The 20,067-nt window shown below is 35.9% G+C and overlaps 2 protein-coding genes and 1 non-coding gene across 5 annotated transcripts in view; 2 read left to right on the forward strand and 1 right to left on the reverse strand.

Annotated features, from left to right (window-relative positions):
- The window catches only part of PPME1 (protein phosphatase methylesterase 1), a 51,291-nt gene that overhangs the window by 14,265 nt on the left and 16,959 nt on the right, over positions 1 to 20,067 (forward strand). For both annotated transcript variants that reach the window (NM_001076056.2, XM_005216225.3), the window contains exons 2-7: positions 7,885 to 7,978; positions 8,525 to 8,617; positions 12,622 to 12,679; positions 13,128 to 13,179; positions 17,818 to 17,972; positions 18,859 to 18,949. In NM_001076056.2, coding sequence (NP_001069524.1) covers positions 7,885 to 7,978; positions 8,525 to 8,617; positions 12,622 to 12,679; positions 13,128 to 13,179; positions 17,818 to 17,972; positions 18,859 to 18,949 — 543 coding nt within the window. The remainder of the gene's footprint in view (positions 1 to 7,884; positions 7,979 to 8,524; positions 8,618 to 12,621; positions 12,680 to 13,127; positions 13,180 to 17,817; positions 17,973 to 18,858; positions 18,950 to 20,067) is intronic.
- Positions 67 to 138, forward strand: TRNAE-UUC (transfer RNA glutamic acid (anticodon UUC)). The gene has a single exon. It is a non-coding gene; the product is annotated as a tRNA-Glu (tRNA).
- The window catches only part of P4HA3 (prolyl 4-hydroxylase subunit alpha 3), a 72,312-nt gene continuing 67,266 nt past the window's right edge, over positions 15,022 to 20,067 (reverse strand). Inside the window, exon 14 of one of the 2 annotated variants that reach the window (XM_024975047.2) lies at positions 15,022 to 15,491. In XM_024975047.2, coding sequence (XP_024830815.1) covers positions 15,444 to 15,491 — 48 coding nt within the window. In that variant the 3' untranslated portion in view covers positions 15,022 to 15,443. The remainder of the gene's footprint in view (positions 15,492 to 20,067) is intronic. The other variant, XR_237556.5, reaches the window with a different exon arrangement.

Below are 20,067 nucleotides of genomic sequence, written 5' to 3' on the forward strand. Positions count from 1 at the left end.
AAATGAGAAAAGAAAACAGTAGTGCACAGAACAAAATAAAACACTAAATAAGCGAGCATCTCGAATTTTCTGGTGGTCCAGTGGTTAGGACTTGGCACTTTCACTGCTATGGCCCAGGTTCAATCCCTGGTTGGGGAACAAAGATCTTGCAAGCCAAGCCTTGGAGTACAGCCAAAAAAACCCCACAAACCAAACACATCCCCTGCCCCCCAACATCTCTTGTTGGAGACGAGACAGTATGGCATCTGTGAAACAAGAAGAGAATGCTCTTTTATTTAAAAAAAAAAAAAAGAGGAACCTGGTTTCAGAGAACAAAATGTAAATGTTGGGAATAAAAACATGTATAGTAGATATAATTCAATAGAAGAGAAAGTTTAAGAAGAAAGAAAGCCTCCTAAGAAGAGGTTTGTTCTACTTTTAAGATTAAAGTTTCTAAACTTTAATTTCTAAATGTGGGGGATAAAAAAATTCTTTAAAACTCAACTGCAATATAAAATAAAATTTAAAAAGTATATAATGGTAAGAAATGACAGAAAATCTATAAATTAAAAAAACTCAAAAGCAATACCTTAATTAGAAGTTGATAGAAACATGCCCTAAAGTTTGATAGAGAATAATATAAAATTAATGTAAATTAAAATTAAATGTAAATTAAAATTGTTTTGTCTAATATTTGCCTACTTTGTTTTTGTCCATCTTTTTTATTTTGGAACTTTCTGTCTCTTTTAAAAAGTATATAGTTGAAAATTAAAAGAAAAAAATCTCATCTTAAGATATTTAAAACCTAGAGTAATTAGTTTATTTTTGATACATTTGGATTTATTTCTGCCATCTTATTTTGTATTTTGTCTCATCTGACCTGTGTTTTTCTCATTTCATTTTTTTCTCCATTAGGGTAGTAATGATATAATCTATTGTTTAAATGTTCCCCTTCTCATTTTTTGGTAACAACTTTATTGAGAGAGAGTTTACATACCATACAAGTAATGATATAATCTATTATTTAAGTGTTCCCCTTCTCATTTTTTGGTAACTTTATTGAGATAGAGTTCACATACCATACAACTGACTCATTTAGAGTGTACAGTCAATGTTTTTTTAAGCATACGCCCAAAGTTCTGCAACCATTACCACAGTCAAATTAGAACATGTGTAGCATCCCCAAAGAAACTTTATACCCATGAGCAATATGTCTTGCTTTTTAGTCCTCACTTTCCCTTAATCCTCTAAGCCCTAGGCAGCCATCGTTTTCTTTCTCAATAGATGTACCTAATCTGAACGTTTATAATGAATGGACTTAATATATGTGATCTTTTGTGAATGGCCTCTTTGCTTGCCATAATATTTTAAGTTCATCTTTATTGTAGCATGTTGAATTATTCTATTCCTTTTTTGTTGCCAAATAATATTCCATTGTTTGGATTTATACCAAATTTTGTTTATCTGTTCAACAGTTAATAGAGACTTGAATTGTTCCTACTTTTTAACTATTATGAACAATGCCCCTGTGAACATTGTTATACAAGTTTTTATGTAGACATGATGTTTTCATTTTCCTTGGGTAATTTCCTAGGAGTGGAATTGCTAGATCATATGATACCTTTGTTTAACCTTTTGAGGAATTGACAAACTGTTCTTCAAAGCAGCTGTACCATTTTATATTTCCATCAGCAATGTATGTGGGTTCTAACTCTTCATTCTTGCCAACACTTGTCATTGGCAGTCTTTCTGTCAAAAGCTGTCTTAGTGATGTGAAGTGGTTCTTTGGTGTTTTGATTTGCATTTCCCTAATAACTAAATGATGCTGAATATCTTTTCATGTCCTTATTGACCACGTGTATATCTTCTCTGGAAGAATGTCTATTCAGATCCTTTGTTCATTAAGAAATTGGGTTGTCGTTGTATTATGAGTTCTTTATACAGTCTAGATACAAGTTCCTTATCAGATCTATGATTTTTCATATTTTCAGTGGTGTCCTTTGTTTTTTGCTTTTGTGTGTTTTTCCGACCACACCACATAGCTTGCAGGATCTTAGTTCCCCAGCCAATAATTGAACCCAGGCTACCATAGTGAAAGCACCAACTCCTAAACACTGTACCACCAGGGAATTCCCTGTATATGTTTTAAAATATAATTATATAAATGTGATCTTATATATATTTTTTATATATTCACATATTTTTATACAAATGTACGTATAATTTTAGCGAACACTTCCAAAGTTGAATCTATCAAGGTACTTCCTTCCACAGTATGGAAATGGTCTGTAACATAAAATTTCAATATCAAAGAAAGCTGTCAGTCAAGTGTAAAAATGGGTAACAGAAGTTTGACATGCAAAGTTTCATAATTAATTCCTCTGTCTCGGGAAGCTAATGGAGGATGTGTTCCATCAAATAAAATGGAGTTTTTTTGGATTTCCTTCCCATGTAGGTTACATAGAGCATTGAGTAGAGTTCCCTGTGCTATAGAGTAGGGTTCTTACTAGATACCTACTTTATACATGATAGTGTATATGTCAGTCCTGTTCTCCCAGTTCACCACCCTCTCCTTCTGCAGCCTCACTGGTATCCATACTTCCAAGGAATAAACTAATTTTTGAAAATGATTGGCTCCATGACAGAAATAGTAAGTGTTAGTTGCTCAGTTGTGTCTGACTCTCTGTGAACCCATGAACTGTAGCCCACTGGGCTCATCTTCATCTGTCCATGGAATTATCCAGGCAGGAATACTGGAGGGGGTTGCCATGGAAAAGATTTCCTTCTGCAGGGATTCTTCTGACCCAGGGATCAAACCTAGGTCTCCTGCATTGTAGGCAGATTCATTGCCGTTTGAGCCACCAGAGAATAGAAGAGGATAATTTGAGAGTAACCAAAGGACTACTTTAATCCTCATAACGAAGCATATAAAACTGATGCTACAAACCTATCTGACATGAAGAAACTCAGGCCTTGAGAAGTTAAGTGACTTGCCCAAGGTCACACAATTAATAATGGCAGAACAATGCTTTAGTCTCTAGCAAATGGAAAATTAATTTAGATTTTAAAAGTTTTAAGAGTGCAGTAGCCCCTCATTCTTTTCATCTTCTTAAAAATTTTTCCACTTTCTGTTGGAAATAGACTGTTAAGGTCAACATATAGGCCAAGGGGTTTTTTATTTAATCAAACTATAATTGATTTACAATGTTGAATTAATTTCCGAGTCACTAAGTTATAAATATATATTTATATTTATATATTGGAATATATATGTATTTATATATTTACATATATATATATATATATATATTTACATTGGAGAAGGAAATGGCAACCCACTCCAGTGTTCTTGCCTGGAGAATCCCAGGAGCAGGAGAGCCTGTTGGGCTGCCGTCTGTGGGGTCACACAGAGTCAGACACGACTGAAGCGACTTAGCAGCAGCAGTACAGCAGTCACTAAGTTATAAATATATATTCTTTTCTATTTATCATGGAATATATAGGACCTTGTTTATCTGTCCCATGTATACTAGTGTGCATCTGCTAATCCCCAACTTGAAATCCTTTCTCCCCCCACCCCCTGCATCCCCAATCACAAGCTGGCAACCACAAGTCTGTTCTCGATATCTATGAATCTGTGTCTGTTTCATAGGTATGTTCATTTGTGTCATATTTTTAGATTCCACATATAAGTGATACAGTGTTTTTGTCTTTCTGACTTACTTCACTTAGTATGATAATCTCTAGGTCCATCCTTGTTGTTGCAAGTGGCATTATTTCCTTCCTTTTTATGGCTGAGTAACATTCCATTGAATATGTGTACCATATTTTCTTTATTCATTCCTCTGCTGATGGACGTTTAGGTTGCTCCCATGTCCTGGCTATTGTAAATAGTGCTGCTGTGAATATTAGGGTGCGTGTATTTTTTAGAACTAGTTTTCATACAAGGCCCTTACTATTTTACTTCTTGTCTAAGTTACCAAATGTCGTCAAGTCTTGGAGTGTATAAACAATTATGTGTTGAAATGCAGATGTTAGGAGTATGTCCAAAAAATCTCTGTGGTAGTAGGAGCAGCATTTTGAGGTGTAGATTATTGCCTTTTAAACTAAATGGGAATTACTCATACGTTGGTAAAGTTGGGTAGTCCCTGAAACTTTTTTTTAAAAGGAAGATTAGAAAGAAGTGGAGGCTGTTCTCCTAGCAATAATTTCTAATTGTAGAAAGTACTTTTTCTTTAACTTGTGCCTGGCCAACTCAGAAAGTTTCTGTGGCCTTGGCAAAGTTAATCATATTTAGATTCTGAACAGGAAACCTTTGATAATATGCCTTAAATAAAGCCTTATTACTTTTCAGAAGTATAAATGAGAGAGAAGGAAAAAAAAAAGTCTGAGGGGACTTCCCTGGTGTTCTATGGTTAAGAAACTGCCTGGCAATGCAGGGGGTGCAGGTCTGATCCCTGGTCAGGGAACTGATACCCCTCATGCCACAGAGCAAGTGAGCCCTTGCACCACAACTAGAGAGTCCACATGCTGCAGTGAAAGGTTCTGCATGATGCAACAAAGATCCTGTGCACCACAATTAAGACCTGATACAACCAAATAGATTTTTTTAAAAATCTGAGAATTAGTGCAGCATTGGAGAGACTTTGAAGAGTGATGGAACTGGAGTTGAATCCTGTTACTGCCACTTGGTAGTTGTATAACCTTGGGGAAGTTGCTTTGTGTACCTAATTTGTTTTCTCATCTGTGAAATGGGGATAAAAATAACTTTGAAAGTTTTATAAGAATTAAATAGAATCATGCCTGTAAATTGGAACAGTGACTCACTGCTGTGTACAGTAAATGTTAGGTACTACTGCTACCGTATCCCTCGGTCTAGACATTAAAATTTCATTCAAGATCCTTAGAATCTATTATAATATGTTTGGCATGCCATGTTATTGTATTATATATACTCAAATTAATATATGCATAGATGAGTTTGTGAGTGTAAGTAAAATTAAAGGGTTCTGCTCTTAGTTTTCCAGTAGGAATTCAAGTGTAACCAGCAAACCAGAAAAATAGGTCTAGACTAAAGTTGTAGTTTACTTCCACAGAAGTTTTTCTATCAGAAGTAGGTTTACACATTTACTGAGCAACTACCAGATTCATTTGATTCTTTTATTTTTTTTATTTTTATTTTTTTGAATAAACTTCCCTTGGACAACAGCTTTTGCTGGGTCTCCTATATTTTGCATCTTTGTGCTTCCATTTTCATTTGTCTACAGGTACCACTTAGCAAAATTTTAAGTATGAAATATAGTATTGTTAACTAGATGCAGTATAGTGTACAATACAGTTCTGGGGCTTCTCCATTTTGCATAACTGAAATTTGTACCTTTTGACCCATGGCTCCTCACTAGTTCTGACATCTAGTCCCTGATAACTACCATTTTACTTGGTTTCTGTAAGTTTCACTATTTCATATTATTCTTGTAAGTGGAATTTTGTGTTGTCTGTCCTTTTGTGTTTGGCTTATCTCACTTAGGTTAGACCATGTTTTCACAAATAGGATATCTATCTTTAAAGACTGAACAACATTTTGATGTATATAACTGCCAAATTTTCTTTAACCATTCATTGATTGACAGACATTCACACTATTTCCACAACTTTGGTATTGTTAATACTGTTGCAATGAATATGGGAGTACAGATATCTCTTTAAGATCCAGATTTCAAAATGTTTGGCTATGTGCCTGGAAAGGTGATTACTGAGTCATATGTAAGTGCTATTTTTTAAATTTTTTGAGGAACCTCCATATTGTTTTCCACAGTGACTGCACCAGTTCACATTTATACCAACATCGTATAAAGGTTCCTTTTATTCCAAATCATCATTTGTTTTTTTTTTTTATCCTTTTTTTTTCTATTTTTTTTTCTTTAATAGAAAATTATTTAATTAGTATACATGTGTTCCCCATCCTGAACCCTCCTCCCTCCTCCCTCCCCACACCATCCCTCTGGGTCGTCCCAGTGCACCAGCCCCAAGCATCCAGCATCGTGCATTGAACCTAGACTGGCATATTGTTTCATACATGACGTTTCACATGTTTCAATGCCATTCTCCCAAATCTTCCCACCCTCTCCCTCTCCCTCTCCCACAGAGTCCATAAGACTGTTCTATGCATCAGTGTCTCTTTTGCTGTCTCGTATACAGGGTTATCGTTACCATCTTTCTAAATTCCATATATATGCGTTAGTATACTGTATTGGTGTTTTTCCTTCTGGCTTACTTCACTCTGTATAATAGGCTCCAGTTTCATCCACCTCATTAGAACTGATTCAAATGTATTCTTTTTAATGGCTGAGTATATTTGATTCTTTTAAAAGATATCTTATTTTACTTAGTCACTATAATTTAAGGCAGAAAGAGTTTAGATCAATTGAATTTGCCCAGGTTCATACTGTGTTAGGAATTAAAGGGAAATAGTAGGAACTATGAGGAGTTTGAACTCCTCTGTTATTCCAAACCATATACTCCTTTATATTTCTAGCACCTCTCTCTCAACTTGGGAAACTTTAAAAATTATCAGTACCTAGGCCACATCCCAGATGGTTTAAATCAATTTCTAGAGTTAGACCTAAGCATCAGTATTTTTATAAACTTCCCAGGTAATTTTATTACATGGATTGAGACCCACTAATCTGTTGCAGTGCCTAGTAGAAAACGATATTCAATAAATACTTGACTGTTGAGAGAATACATCCTTGATTGCCCAGCTGCACCACTGTAATTCATTCCATATTATAGTCAACCTAGAGTACTTCTGTATTCACTTAAATATTTAAAAGGGACTTTATATTATACTTTATAAATACCCGCGGTTTGGTCCCATAGCATGTAAAAGATCTCAGGCAGTAGTTAATGTTTTGCTCCTAATAGAATTCTGAATTTCCTTCATTACTGGAAAGAAGAGTAGATACGGAAGTAGAGGAAGACTCAGGGTTTCTTTCTTATGTTCCATCCAAAGTTGAAGACATAGGTTGTAAGTAGATATTTATTGCTTAGCTTTGTTTTAAAATGATTTAATATTTTTAAATGATACATGGTTCAGAAATAGAAAGGGATGTGCATTGAAAATTGTTCCTCTTCACCTCCTAGTCATAGTTCCCCTCCCAGGTTACCATCAATGTTATATCAGTATACTTCCAGAGATAGTCTGAACATACATAAGGAATTGCATTTATATGTATTTCCCATTTTTACCCATATGGTAGTATGTGCATCATGTTTGTTTACTTCACAGTGTATCATATCTATAAATAAGGAATTTTATCAATATATAATTGCTTTTTATAACTATTGTTTAAATTTATTTTAATCAGTTACCTGCTGATATTTAGGTTATTTTCAGTTTTTCTCTATTACAGACAATGGTACATTGAATAGATAAGTCATTTCAGTTCTGTGTAAGCTTATCTTCAGATAAATACCCAGAAATTCAAGGTATTGATATGGCCAGTGTGCCATTTGGTTGGGAAATGAAATAGAAGCATGAAAAAATATGGAAGATTAAAGGTATGACGAAGCAATAGTGACCAAAAATTATTGTAGTAGGAACAATATTGAACTGGATTGAAAGGATAGAAATGAGCCTATAGCCAAGAATAAGGTGAGAGAACTTGTGTTGTTATATACATGTAATATATTTGTGATTAAAATATGCTAATAAAATTTCCTAAAATCCTAAAGTTTTTATACATATTTGAGCTTTTTAAAACACATTTTAACTGTATAAAAACTCTTCATATCTTTATGAGAAAATATCTGTTTTCATTTCAGGTTTAATATTTTGATCAAGATTTTATCTTTTCATGCGTGACTATGTTTTATTTGTAATCTCTCTCTTTTTCTTACCCTTAGCCCTGGAAGAAAGCGGGACTTTTCTCCTGTTCCTTGGAGTCAGTACTTTGAGTCCATGGAAGATGTAGAAGTAGAGAATGAAACTGGCAAGGATATATCCTTTGCAAACTGGCTTATTCCTTAATAAATTTATAGTGTCTACAAAGATTTGTATAGTTCCTAAAATGTTCTTTATTTTTGCTGTTTATTTCATTTTTATTCCGTCTGTTCCTTGCATGACATGGGATGTTACTTGTAAGACTATTAATATCTTATTTGGCTATAATTGTCTAATATATGGGAGGGGATTAAGAATTAAATTCCTGAAACTGATATATCTTTTGAGGGGATGGTTTCATGAGTAAAGTGAGTTGAACCAGTTTAGTGTCTAGAAGCCAGGAATTATGTCCTCATTAGGGCAAAGGGAATAGTTCGGTGTTTTTTTTTTTTTCCATTGAAAAAGTGGTCACACAGCTCCCATGCCTCAAAAACAGGTCTGGTGTCTCAGAAACTTCTCCATAAGTGCCTCTCAAGCTTGGAAGGCTGTAGCTTTGCTTATAATTTGGTCCTGTCTGAATTTTCTCATTGGTATCATCATAACTAAGTAATCAAAAATTTCAGTGAGCAAAAGCTTAGATATGTTATCTTTAACTATTCATACACTTTTCGAGTTTACAAGAGTGGTTCAGAAGGTCCAGTCCTACTCCTTCTGCATGGAGGAGGCCATTCTGCCCTTTCCTGGGCTGTGTTCACGGTAAGTAAGTAGTTGATAGTGGAAGTTAATGTTACCTCTGTGAAACTATCAGCCATGCCATGTAGGTCCACCCAAGATGGACGGGTTATGGTGGAGAGTTCTGACAAAATGTGGTCCACTGGAGAAGGGAATAGCAAACCACTTCAGTATTCTTGCCTTGAGAACCCCATGAACAGTACGAAAAGGCAAAAAGATAGGACACTGAAAGATGAACTCCCCAGGTTGGTAGGTGCCCAGTATGTTACTGGAGATCAGTGGAGAAATAACTCCAGAAAGAGTGAAGAGAAAAAGGCAAAACAAAAACAACACCCAGTTGTGAATGTGCCTGGTGATAGAAGCAAAATCTGATGCTGTAAAGAGCAATATTGCATAGGAACCTGGAATGTTAGGTCCATGAATCAAATTGGAAATCAGTCATATCAAAGGCAAATTGGAAGTGGGCAAACAGGACATGGCAAGAGTGAATGTCGACATTTTAGGAATCACTGAACTAAAATGGACTGGAATGGGTGAATTTAACTCAGATGACTGTTACATCTACTACTGTGGGCAAGAATCCCTTAGAAGAAATCATAGTCAACAAGAGAGTCCAAAATGCAGTACTTGGATGCAATCTCAAAAATGACAGAATGATCTCTGTTCATTTCCAAGGCAAACCATTCAGTATCACAGTAATCCAAGTCTATGCCCTGACCAGTAGTGCTGAAGAAGCTGAAGTTGAATGGTTCTATGAAGACCTACAAGACCTTCTAGAACTAACACCCAAAAAAGATGTCTTTTCATCATAGGGGACTGGAATGCAAAAGTAGGAAGTCAAGAAACACCTGGAGTAACAGGCAAATTTGGCCTTGGAGTACAGAATGAAGAAGGGCAAAGGCTAACAGAGTTTAGCCAAGAGAATGCACTGTTCACAGCAAGCACCCTCTTCCAACAGCACAAGAGAAGACTCTATACATGGACATCACCAGATGGTCAACACTGAAATCAGATTGATTATATTCTTTGCAGCCAAAGATGAAGAAGCTCTATACAGTCAGCAAAAATAAGACTGGGAGCTGACTGTAGCTCAGATCATGAACTCCTTATTGTCAAATTCAGACTTAAATTGAGGAAAGTAGGGAAAACCACTAGACCATTCAGGTAGGACCTAAATCAAATCCCTTACAATTACACAGTGGAAGTGAGAAATAGATTCAAGGGATTAGATCTGATAGAGTGCCTGATGAACTATGGATGGAGGTTCTTGACACTGTACAGCAGACAGGGATCAAGACCATCCCCAAGAAAAAGAAATGCAAAAAAGCAAAATGGATGTCTGGGGAGGCCTTACACATAGCTGTGAAATGAAGAGAAGTGAAAGGCAAAGGAGAAAAGGAAAGATATACCCATTTGAATGCAGAGTTGCAAAGAATAGCAAGAAGAGATAAGAAAGCCTTCCTCAGTGATCAGTGCAAAGAAATAGAGGAAAACAATAGAATGGGAAAGACTAAAGATCTCTTCAAGAAAATTAGAGATACCAAGGGAACATTTCATGCAAAGATGGGCTCAATAAAGGACAGAAATGGTGTGGACCTAACAGAAGCAGAAGATATGAAGAAGAGGTGGCAAGAATACACAGAAGAACTATACAAAAAAGATCTTCACGACCCAGATAATCAAGATGGTATGATCAGTCACCTAGAGCCAGACATCCTGGAATGCGAAGTCAAGTGGGCTTTAGGAAACATCACTGAACAAAGCTAGTGGAAGTGATGGAATTCCAGTTGAGCTATTTCAAATCCTAAAAGATGATGCTGTGAAAGTGCTGCACTTGATATACCAGCAAATCTGGAAAACTCAGCAGTGGCCACAGGACTGAAAAAGCTCAGTTTTCATTCCAGTGCCAAAGAATGTTCAAACTACCGCACAATTGTGCTCATCTCACACGCTAGCAAAGTAATGCTCAAAATTCTCCAAGCCAGGCTTCAACAGTACATGAACCAAAGCATATTCTAAAACTCTTATCAGTAGTATGGTATTGGCAGAAAGAAACCAGAAATAAGCCCATGTATAAAAATAAGTTAATATAAAAATTGCAAATGGATTAAACTACTGAATTTAAAAAGATGAACATGAACGTGAAGTCGCTCAGTCGTGTCCGACTCTTTGTGACCCCATGGACTGTAGCCTACCACGCTCCTCCGTCCATGGGATTTTCCAGGCAATAGTACTGGAGTGGATTGCCATTTCCTTCTCCAAGGGATCTTCCCAACCCAGGGATCGAACCCAGGTCTCCCGCATTGTAGACAGACGCTTTACCGTCTGAGCCACCAGGGAAGTCCATGTAAAAAGATGATAAGAACATTAATATATGGTGTTGGGCAGCCCCATGAAATGGAAGCCATTAAAAAAAGGTTGATAAGTTCAACTTTACTGAAACCAAAAATTCCAAGGACTCCAAGAAGGCTCCATGGGGAAAAGATAATCTCTAAAATAAATGGTGTTGGGGAAACTGAATAGCTCCATGCAAAACATGTCTCTTTCTCACACACACAGGATTATTCAGCCATGAAAAAGAAAGGAATCTTGGCTTTTGCAACCACATGGAGGACCTTGAGTGTGTTGTGTTAGATGAAATAAATCAGATAAAGACAAATAATATGTGTTCTCAGTTATATGTAGAATCTAAAAAAGCTGACTTCATAGAAATAGAAATTAGAATGGTGATTGTCAAGGGCTAGGAGGTGGGGGAAGTGGGGAGATGTTTGTCAAAGCGTACCAACTCCCAGCTGTAAGATGAATTAGTTCTGGGAATCTGTTAAATGTACAGCATTGTGACTGTAATTAGCTGTATGGTATTCATACTTGAAAGTTGTTAAGATAATAGATCTTAAATATTATCCACACACACAAATGATGATTATGTGAGAGGCTGGAGGTTATTGTGATAATCATTTTACATATACACATGTATCAAATGATCACATCCAGTGCCTTAATATTATATGTCAATAATATTTCAGCAGAGTTGGGGAAAAAGATCATAGGAAACATCCAAAGAGATGACATTTAGATGGCAAATCATATGAGCTTTTTTCTCCTCTCTTTCTTACTAATTTTTATATTTTTATAATGTGACTATATTAAAAACATGTCAATTAAAAATAAAATGAGAAAATGTGATTTAAGAGCTTTGATTTATCTTATACATTGACTGTTATGTTAGTAGCTTACCTTGGTTCTCATCTTATTTTTACTGCTAGTTGTATGATCCTGAGAAAATAATTTCCTATCTCTTGACTTCTGTTTCCTCATTCATGAAATGTAGGCGTTAGCCTAGATAGTTGTCCTGTCGTTTCTTTAAAAGTTAAAAAAGTGTTGATGATGTTTACTAACACTAATTGTGATGTATTAATGTCAAAGAGTCTAGTTCATTTGAGGAAGAAGATCCTCAATTTTAGGTTTGTTTAAACCAGTAAAATTGTACTGGCTCATGATATTATGATTTCTTTTTCAATATATTTTTAATTGGCACAAACATGTGTACTGCTGCTCTATCTTAAGTGAATCTTTGGTAGATTTTATGACTTGTGCTGCTTTCAAGGTTATTTCATTATCTGAGTGTCACATTTGTGTGATGTGCTGAACCAAGATACAGACTGACTCACAGTTCTCACCTAGAGAATTTCCTTCTAGAATAGGGAAGAAATAACCAGTGAGTGTGGACGAAAATCATAGGTGATGGCAGAGTTCAGAGGGGCTTTGCTTAGAGGTGCTTATTCTGTTTCATGGAAAGCTAGGAAGAGTTAAATTTGAGGGATTTCATATTTTGAAGTTGGGATAGAGCCAGAATGTGTATCAAAAAAACAGTCATTAGTTTTAAATATTTTCTTTAAAGGGGAATTCCTTTAATTCTCTTGGGATCCTTTATTTCTGATGGCAGTTCACCCAACAAAGTTATCATTGGTAATGGGGAAAGATTTGCTAACCTTGATGTGTCTTAATACTTTTCCTTTTCCTCCTAGGCAGCAATCATTAGTAGAGTTCAATGTAGGATTGTGGCTTTGGATCTTCGAGGTCATGGTGAGTGAAGTTCTTAATTACTCACTGACTCAATGACACATTTGCCAACCCTTTTGAACAGTGTAAAGTATTAAAAAGTTCACTGGGTCTGGTCATTTCCATTTGGGCATTTTGAGGGAAATCCTAGCTTTTAGTTTTCACAAATATTTTATAAATTCACACACATATATATCTTGTTGAGAAAATGTCTGCTAATGTAACCAAATTCCAATGCAGGTGGTGTATAAGGAATGTGGAAATACCTGCTACTGTAATTATCCTCCTTCTTTGCTACTGTAATTATCCTTCATAAAGATATGTCTGTAATAGAAAATCCTTGCTGTGCCTATCATGTACAATTATAAAGTCCCCATTTCATTATCCTAAAGTGAGATTTTTGAAAGACAGTACTCTTGATTTTATCATTTATCTCCTTGGGAATTTTATTTTTAAAATATTTTCTTTTTAGGTGAAACAAAAGTCAGGAATTCTGAAGACCTGTCTGCAGAAACAATGGCAAAGTAAGTAATACTGTTTATACAATCACCTGGCTTACATTACTACCATAAATAATAATATATCTTTATGGCTTTCCTGGTGAGATTGTTGAACAATAAATAACAGAACATTTTACTTCTTTTTTTTCTCTATATCTAGTGTTTCTTTACTATTTAATATTGAAAGAAACCTCTGGTTTCTTGGTATATTCAGTATGATGGTCATCATTTAAAATGATGCCCTGAAAATTCTTCAGGGAACAGTTTAGTCTGTGTTAGCTTTTGAAAAGTTTCCTTCTGTTCACAGAGTTGAATATTGAATAGATTCTGAATATCTATTGGGGACCCAAACTTGAAAAATAGTTGTTTACAAAATGCCCTCTAAGATGTTCTTATGATATCCTGCCCGCATGCTTTTTCCAGCTTTATAGTAAGATGGGAACAAGGTATTAAAGAATAACTGATTATACCCTGGACTGCAAAGTAAAAGATGAGTATAGCACCTACTGCTGCTGCTGCTGCTGAGTTGCTTCCATCGTGTCCGACTCTGTGCGACCCCATGGACTGCAGCCTACCAGGCTCCTCCATCTATGGGATTTTCCAGGCAACAGTACTGGAGTGGGGTGCCATTGCCTTCTCCTATAGCACCTACAGTGGCTCTCAAACCTGGCCATTCATCAGAATTATCTGAGAAATGATTTAAAGTACAGATCATTCAGCCCTGCCTCACAGCTCTTGAATTCATGCTTCTACCAGTGGGTCTGGGCATTTATATTTTGATAAATTTCTATAAAGGAATCTGATGCAGCCAGTCCCATGACTGGTATCTGGGAACCACTATTCTGTATTGTATGGGCTTCCCTGGTAGCTCAGTGGTAAAGTATCTGCCTGCCAATGCAGGAAACATGAGTTTGATCCCTGGGTTGGGAAGTTCCCCTAGAGTAGGAAATGGCAACCCACTCCAGTATTCTTACCTGGAACATTCTATGGACAGAGGAGCCTGGTGGGCTGCAGTCCATAGGGTCACAAAGAGTCGGACACGACTGAGTACATACACATACAACGTTCTATTTTGTAAACAGGCGTTTTCAAGCTGCCTTGCTTTTAATACGCGCGCTCTGATGTGTTTAATGCATGCTCTCTCTCAAGTATTTTTTTGGCACCAAAAATACCTCGTCCATTCTTTCTTTAGCAGCTTGAATCTGGATATAAGTAAAGTTGAATCTGGATATAAGTTCTGTTTTTTCTTCAGAACCCGAATTCATGTGGCCAAAATTGTATCATTATAGTAGATGTTTTTTATGTGATTTTTATCTTCCAGGCTTTATTAAGTGTAAATTAAACATTTATTTATAATAAATTATTTGTTTTAATCCATAGTGTAAATATTGTCACCTTTTTATCAATGAGGAAATTGGCACAGTAACCAACCATGTGAGGTCACACAGTTAATGGACCTGATCTGTGATCATTCAACCATAGTGCTTGGCAAAGAGAGAGAAATAACAATGTGTGAGAACCATTCCACTCAATAATCATGTGCCTGAGAAACCATGAAAGGAGAGCCAAGAATCTGCTCCCTCATTTTTTTCTTTGTAATGTGAGAACAGTAATGCCTGAAATAATCAAGCATGTAATACCCATAGAAAGATTTTCAGATGATTTTTAAAGGGTACAAAAAAGTGAAATATATCATCTAAGTGGCCAGGCAGCCAGACAAGGATGTGATAGCTTGACTGACATTCAAGAAGAAATTAAAGAATTGATGATGACCTTAAGGAAATATTGCCTAATCATGTATGAATCTGGGACAATCAGAGAAATCAGATAGTAATAAACAAGGAAAGCTTAATATAAAGATTTATTAATTATAACAGGGGATTGGAGTAATGAGGAATTGGCTAGTAAAACGTAAGAGCTCTAAAGAATATAGGGTTAATTAAGTTGATTATGGGAATCAATGTCCCGGTGTATACATGTCAAATCATCACATTGTACACTTTTTAAATATATTATAATTTTATCTATCAGTTACATCTCTGTAAAGCTGGGAACAGGTTTGAAAAAGAGAAGGAAAGACTAGAAATAGCAGATGTAAGAAGCAGCCACTTCCTATTTCCCCTCAGACCGAGACAGCACCTGAGTGGAAAAGATTGAGATCCCCTTGTTGGAGAGGGCACTAATGATGGCTTACTGAAGGTGTAGAAGTCACTTTGATGCTTTGTTGGCAGAACTTGCCAGAAATCTGCCCTTTCAGGTTCAGGGGAAGCTGTTCACATGGAGTTGTCTCACCAGCAGCACTCTGCAGCAAAATTACCGGGGATGGTTCCAGAGATCTGCAGTACAACATAATGCCTATAGTTAATGATGCTGTGCACTTAGAAGTTTGTTAGGAGGGTAGCTCTCATGTAAAGTCTTTCTACCATGCGTATGTGTGCACACACACACACACACAAGCAGCACAAGGAATCTTGAAGGTGATGGATGTGTTTATTCCCTTGATCATGGTGATAATAACAGAAGTTGATCATGGTGATAACAGGAGTTAATCATGGTGATAACAGGAGTTGATCATGGTGATGATAACAGGAGTGTATACTTACCAAATTGTATACATTAATTATGTACCGTTTTTATATACCAATTATACTTCAAAAATCTAGGGAGAATAAAAGAACATTAGGGATGAGGGGATGGAGTGTTTGGAGAAACCTTCTGTGTTTCAAGAGCTGGTCACTGGAAAAGCTGTGTGTGCTGCAGGTCCTGGATGCTAGACAAGCTACAGGAGCTTGTGGAGTCAGTGCACACCAGGAACAAAACCCTCTCTTTCTGCAGTATCTCTCCTTTGCCCTCTACTGGCATAGCTTGACATCTTGCCAGCTAGCAAAGGAAAAATATTTAAAGGCCTCATCCAGTTATTGCGGAACATGTAAAAGGTGAATAAGAGCTAAGAGATAATAAGTTGATAACTCACACAAAAAGTTCAAAAGAAAATAAATGATTAAAACCTTCTGTAGGAACTGAAGATAATTACCAAGAATTAGAAGAGTCAACAAGTTGGATTGTTGCTGAAATAGGTGAAGCAATAAAACATTTATATTGTTTCTGAATTCAATCACTCTGTGAAACAAAAATCTTAAAATGGGCATTTTAATGGGCAGTTGGTGGGTTTTCAAGTAGCCCTGACAGCATGGTTTTTGCCTTTCACATCAACTTAGAACCTAAACTCTATGTAAAATGAAACTCCACTGAAAGTAAAAGAGCCAAGATTCGAGCTCAGCTTACTCTGATACTCCATTTTCTGTTATGTCTGTGATATGCTATACTGCTTCTCAGGAAATGAACTAGTATTAATAAATATAACAGGATCCCCCTAGATAGCATCTACCAAAATTGTATATCCAGTTACTAACTAGATAATCTTTCATAGCATCCTTTTATTTTACTCATTATACTTAACAAACCAAAACTTTTAGCCTTATTATTAAAAATTATTTGTTTTTGCTTATAAAATTGAGTGGCCTGCTTCTTTCTCATTCACACTGTCTGTAGATATTGCAACTATCCTATTCATATCTATAATTGTTGTATGAGATTTTTAAGATTAATTCCTTCAGAAATAATATTTATTTTTGCCATTCTGAATACTGTGGAGAACCATATTTGAAAGACTGTGTCCCTGCATTCACAGCTGCTATATGGCTGACAGTGCATGAGTGCCTGAGGTATGTAGTGACATTCAGCAAAACAAAACTGCTTAAAGTTGCGTGACTGACTCATTCCCAGAAGACAGTAGAGCCAGTGGTCTCTAGAAACACACCTTACTTACTCTTCCTGTAGCAAAGAAGGCCCATACACGAATGAAAAACAAAGTTTCTGCTTTACTTCTCCTTTTCAAAGCTTTGGGGTTTGACTTTGTTAAATAGATTGACTCATAATTAAAGACTAGAACAGAAGCCAGTAAAAATTAGCTCTGAACATTTTTCTGGTTTCTCAGAACACTAAGTTTGCGTTCATACTTCAAGCAAATTTACATGACAAATTGTAAATAATAATTAATATTTGTATAACACCTTACTCTTTTCAAAGTAAAGTGATGAAAGTACTCTTTTCACCACTGAGTGTCTCAGTAATCCTCAGAGCAATCCAGAATAGTAATTGATATCCTTATCTTCATGTTATAGATGTTGAAACTCTTAAGAGATTAAGTAGCTAATCCAAGTTCACACAGTAAAAAATAAACTAGGTCTGCAGTTCATCTTGCAGTTGATGTCGAACCGCTACATTATAGTGCTTAAAAAAATTGTTTTCGTGTTTCATGGATAGGAAACTGAGGCATAGAGCAGTTGAATGATTTGTTCAGAGTTTCAGGCTTATTTTAGGTTTAAAATAAAGGTAGATATTTATATAATTGTACTAAATGTGTGGAACAGTGAAAGTGTGATGTAAAGCGAAATCAAAGTTTTGGTTCTTAGCTCTTGTTGTATAGGTACTGGGGACTGTGTTAGGAGGTTTACTTAGGTGCATTTGCAAGATGGTCTATTAGACCTTTACAGTCCTGGGATTATTAGTTACAGACCAAAGGAGAGAATTAGGAAAGAAAACTATTTTTACAGTGTTGTTAGTAATATTCCATGCTTTACTTCCTTCTCTTCTCTGCAGAGATGTTGGCAATGTGGTTGAAGCCATGTATGGGGACCTCCCTCCTCCAATTATGCTCATTGGACATAGCATGGGCGGTGCTATTGCAGTCCACACAGCATCGTCGAACCTGGTGCCAAGCCTCTTGGGTCTGTGCATGATTGATGTTGTGGAAGGTAAGTTTTCTTAGTGCTGACTAAATCAAAATCTTTGACTTATTAAAGATATCCATGGTAGATTATTGTTATCTTTATTTACTGTTGACTTTCATCTTGAAGTATGTCCCTCTGTCTTTTGTATCTTTTTTTTTTAAATGTTATTTTGTAGCAAAAGCATTCCAAGTATTTTTTTATTTAGATATAATTGACATTTAACTTTTCAAATGTACATCATCATGGCTTGTTATATGTGTATATTGTGAAATTATCACCACAATATATCTAGTTAACATATGTCATCACACAAAGTTACAGATTTGTGTGTGTGTGTGTGTGTGTGTGTGTATGATGAGAACTTATAAGATCTTAAAAATTTTCACATATGCAATATGGTATTATTAACTATAATCACCATGCTATACATTACATACCTAGGACTGACTTATTTTATTAGTGGAAGTTTGTACTTTTCACACCTTCACTCATTTTGTCCCTACCTCACATTATATAGTTATTTTACATACCATGAGAAACTCTACATAAACATCGTTTATGGCTGCATAATATTTCAATTGTATGTACATCCCATAGTTTTAATTACTATTTAAAAAGAAACTGCCAGTTTTTTTCTGATCCAGCCTCAGAAGTCACACTATTGCTTGTATAAGTTAGCTCTATTCAATGTGGAGGGACTACTGAATACCAGGAGGCAAAAATCACTGGAGGACATCTTAGAAGGAGGCAATCACATTAGTCTTCTGAATTTTCTTAAACTGCTTTTTCCCTCCATAGTCACTTAATTCTGTCATTGAGGGCAGATACATAGTATATAATTGACTCTTTAAGTTATGTTGACTCAGAATATGTTAAGTACTGTGGTTAAAATTTTTTGTTTACCATCTAGGTACAGCCATGGATGCACTTAATAGCATGCAGAATTTCTTACGTGGTCGTCCTAAAACCTTCAAGTCTCTGGAGAATGCCATTGAATGGAGGTAACCCACAAATTTATATAATCTATATTTTAAATGTTAGGTTTTAGCTTTTCTTTTTCATCAGCTCAAGCACCAAGTTGAAGGGAATGGTTCAATTTCCAAGCCTTAGCTTTGTTGTAATATCATGTATGGAAACATTTACATAAAGAGCAGTTTTAAAAAATAAACGTTTTGGACTTGGCTCAGTTGTCTAAAACCCATCCTTTTTCTAATATACTATAGTACCTCCTAGAATCTTAACAATTATGGATTATCTGCTATCTAGCTGTTCCCATCGCTAAGGTGAGATTTTGGACTAAATGAGACTGTAAGGCCTTTTGCAACTCTGATGTGCCATGATTCTAGATTCACTTTCTCTGTTCCAGAAAAGGTGGAGAAACAGATGGCTGTAGGTTCCCTTCTCGGTTTTTATTTGCGTTTGGCCTAAATAAAAACCCTTTGCTAAATAGTTTTCATAGAAATTACTGATAGAATTGGCTGTGGTTTCCACTTAAGTAAAGGCTGTTCAGTCATTAATTTATTCACTAATTCAATAAATTATTTGACCATTTATTAAACACATATTTATTGAACACTTTGTGCTAAAGGGTAATGATGCAAAGACGAGTAAAACACTGTCCCTCCCCTACAGAGATCAGTTTTGGGATAAAACGTCTTCGGTATCCTTTTTTCCTACCTATTCCTCAAAATCCATTTCTAGTCCCCTCTTCAGAACACTTCCTATAACTCCTCCAAACCACCCTGGTCATTCCCTCAGCAAAATTGCTAAAACCTTCAAGTCTATATTACATTGTACTGTTTACCCCTAAGTCTTCTAATCCTTCTTTAAGGGACATGCTTATATTGTTAATTTTTATTTCTGTCTTAATGCTCTTCTGCATAAGATCAGAAGCTATTCTCTATTTCTTTTGTACTTTCATATAACATATACCATACTGCAGGTGGCTTTAGCAGGCAGAATGTATTTATTTACTGAGTCAGAGATATCGAGTGAGAATTAAGAACCTGGCAAATGTATCTTAGGCATTCCTTCTAGGACAGAGGATCTCATGCCAAATGTGGCTTGCCAGAATGATGTTTGTGTTTGATACGGTTGCTTTTGCCTCCCCTGTTTACTA

This window comes from Bos taurus, chromosome 15 (assembly GCF_002263795.3).
Source record: "Bos taurus isolate L1 Dominette 01449 registration number 42190680 breed Hereford chromosome 15, ARS-UCD2.0, whole genome shotgun sequence".
NCBI classification, from domain to species: Eukaryota; Metazoa; Chordata; class Mammalia; order Artiodactyla; family Bovidae; genus Bos; species Bos taurus.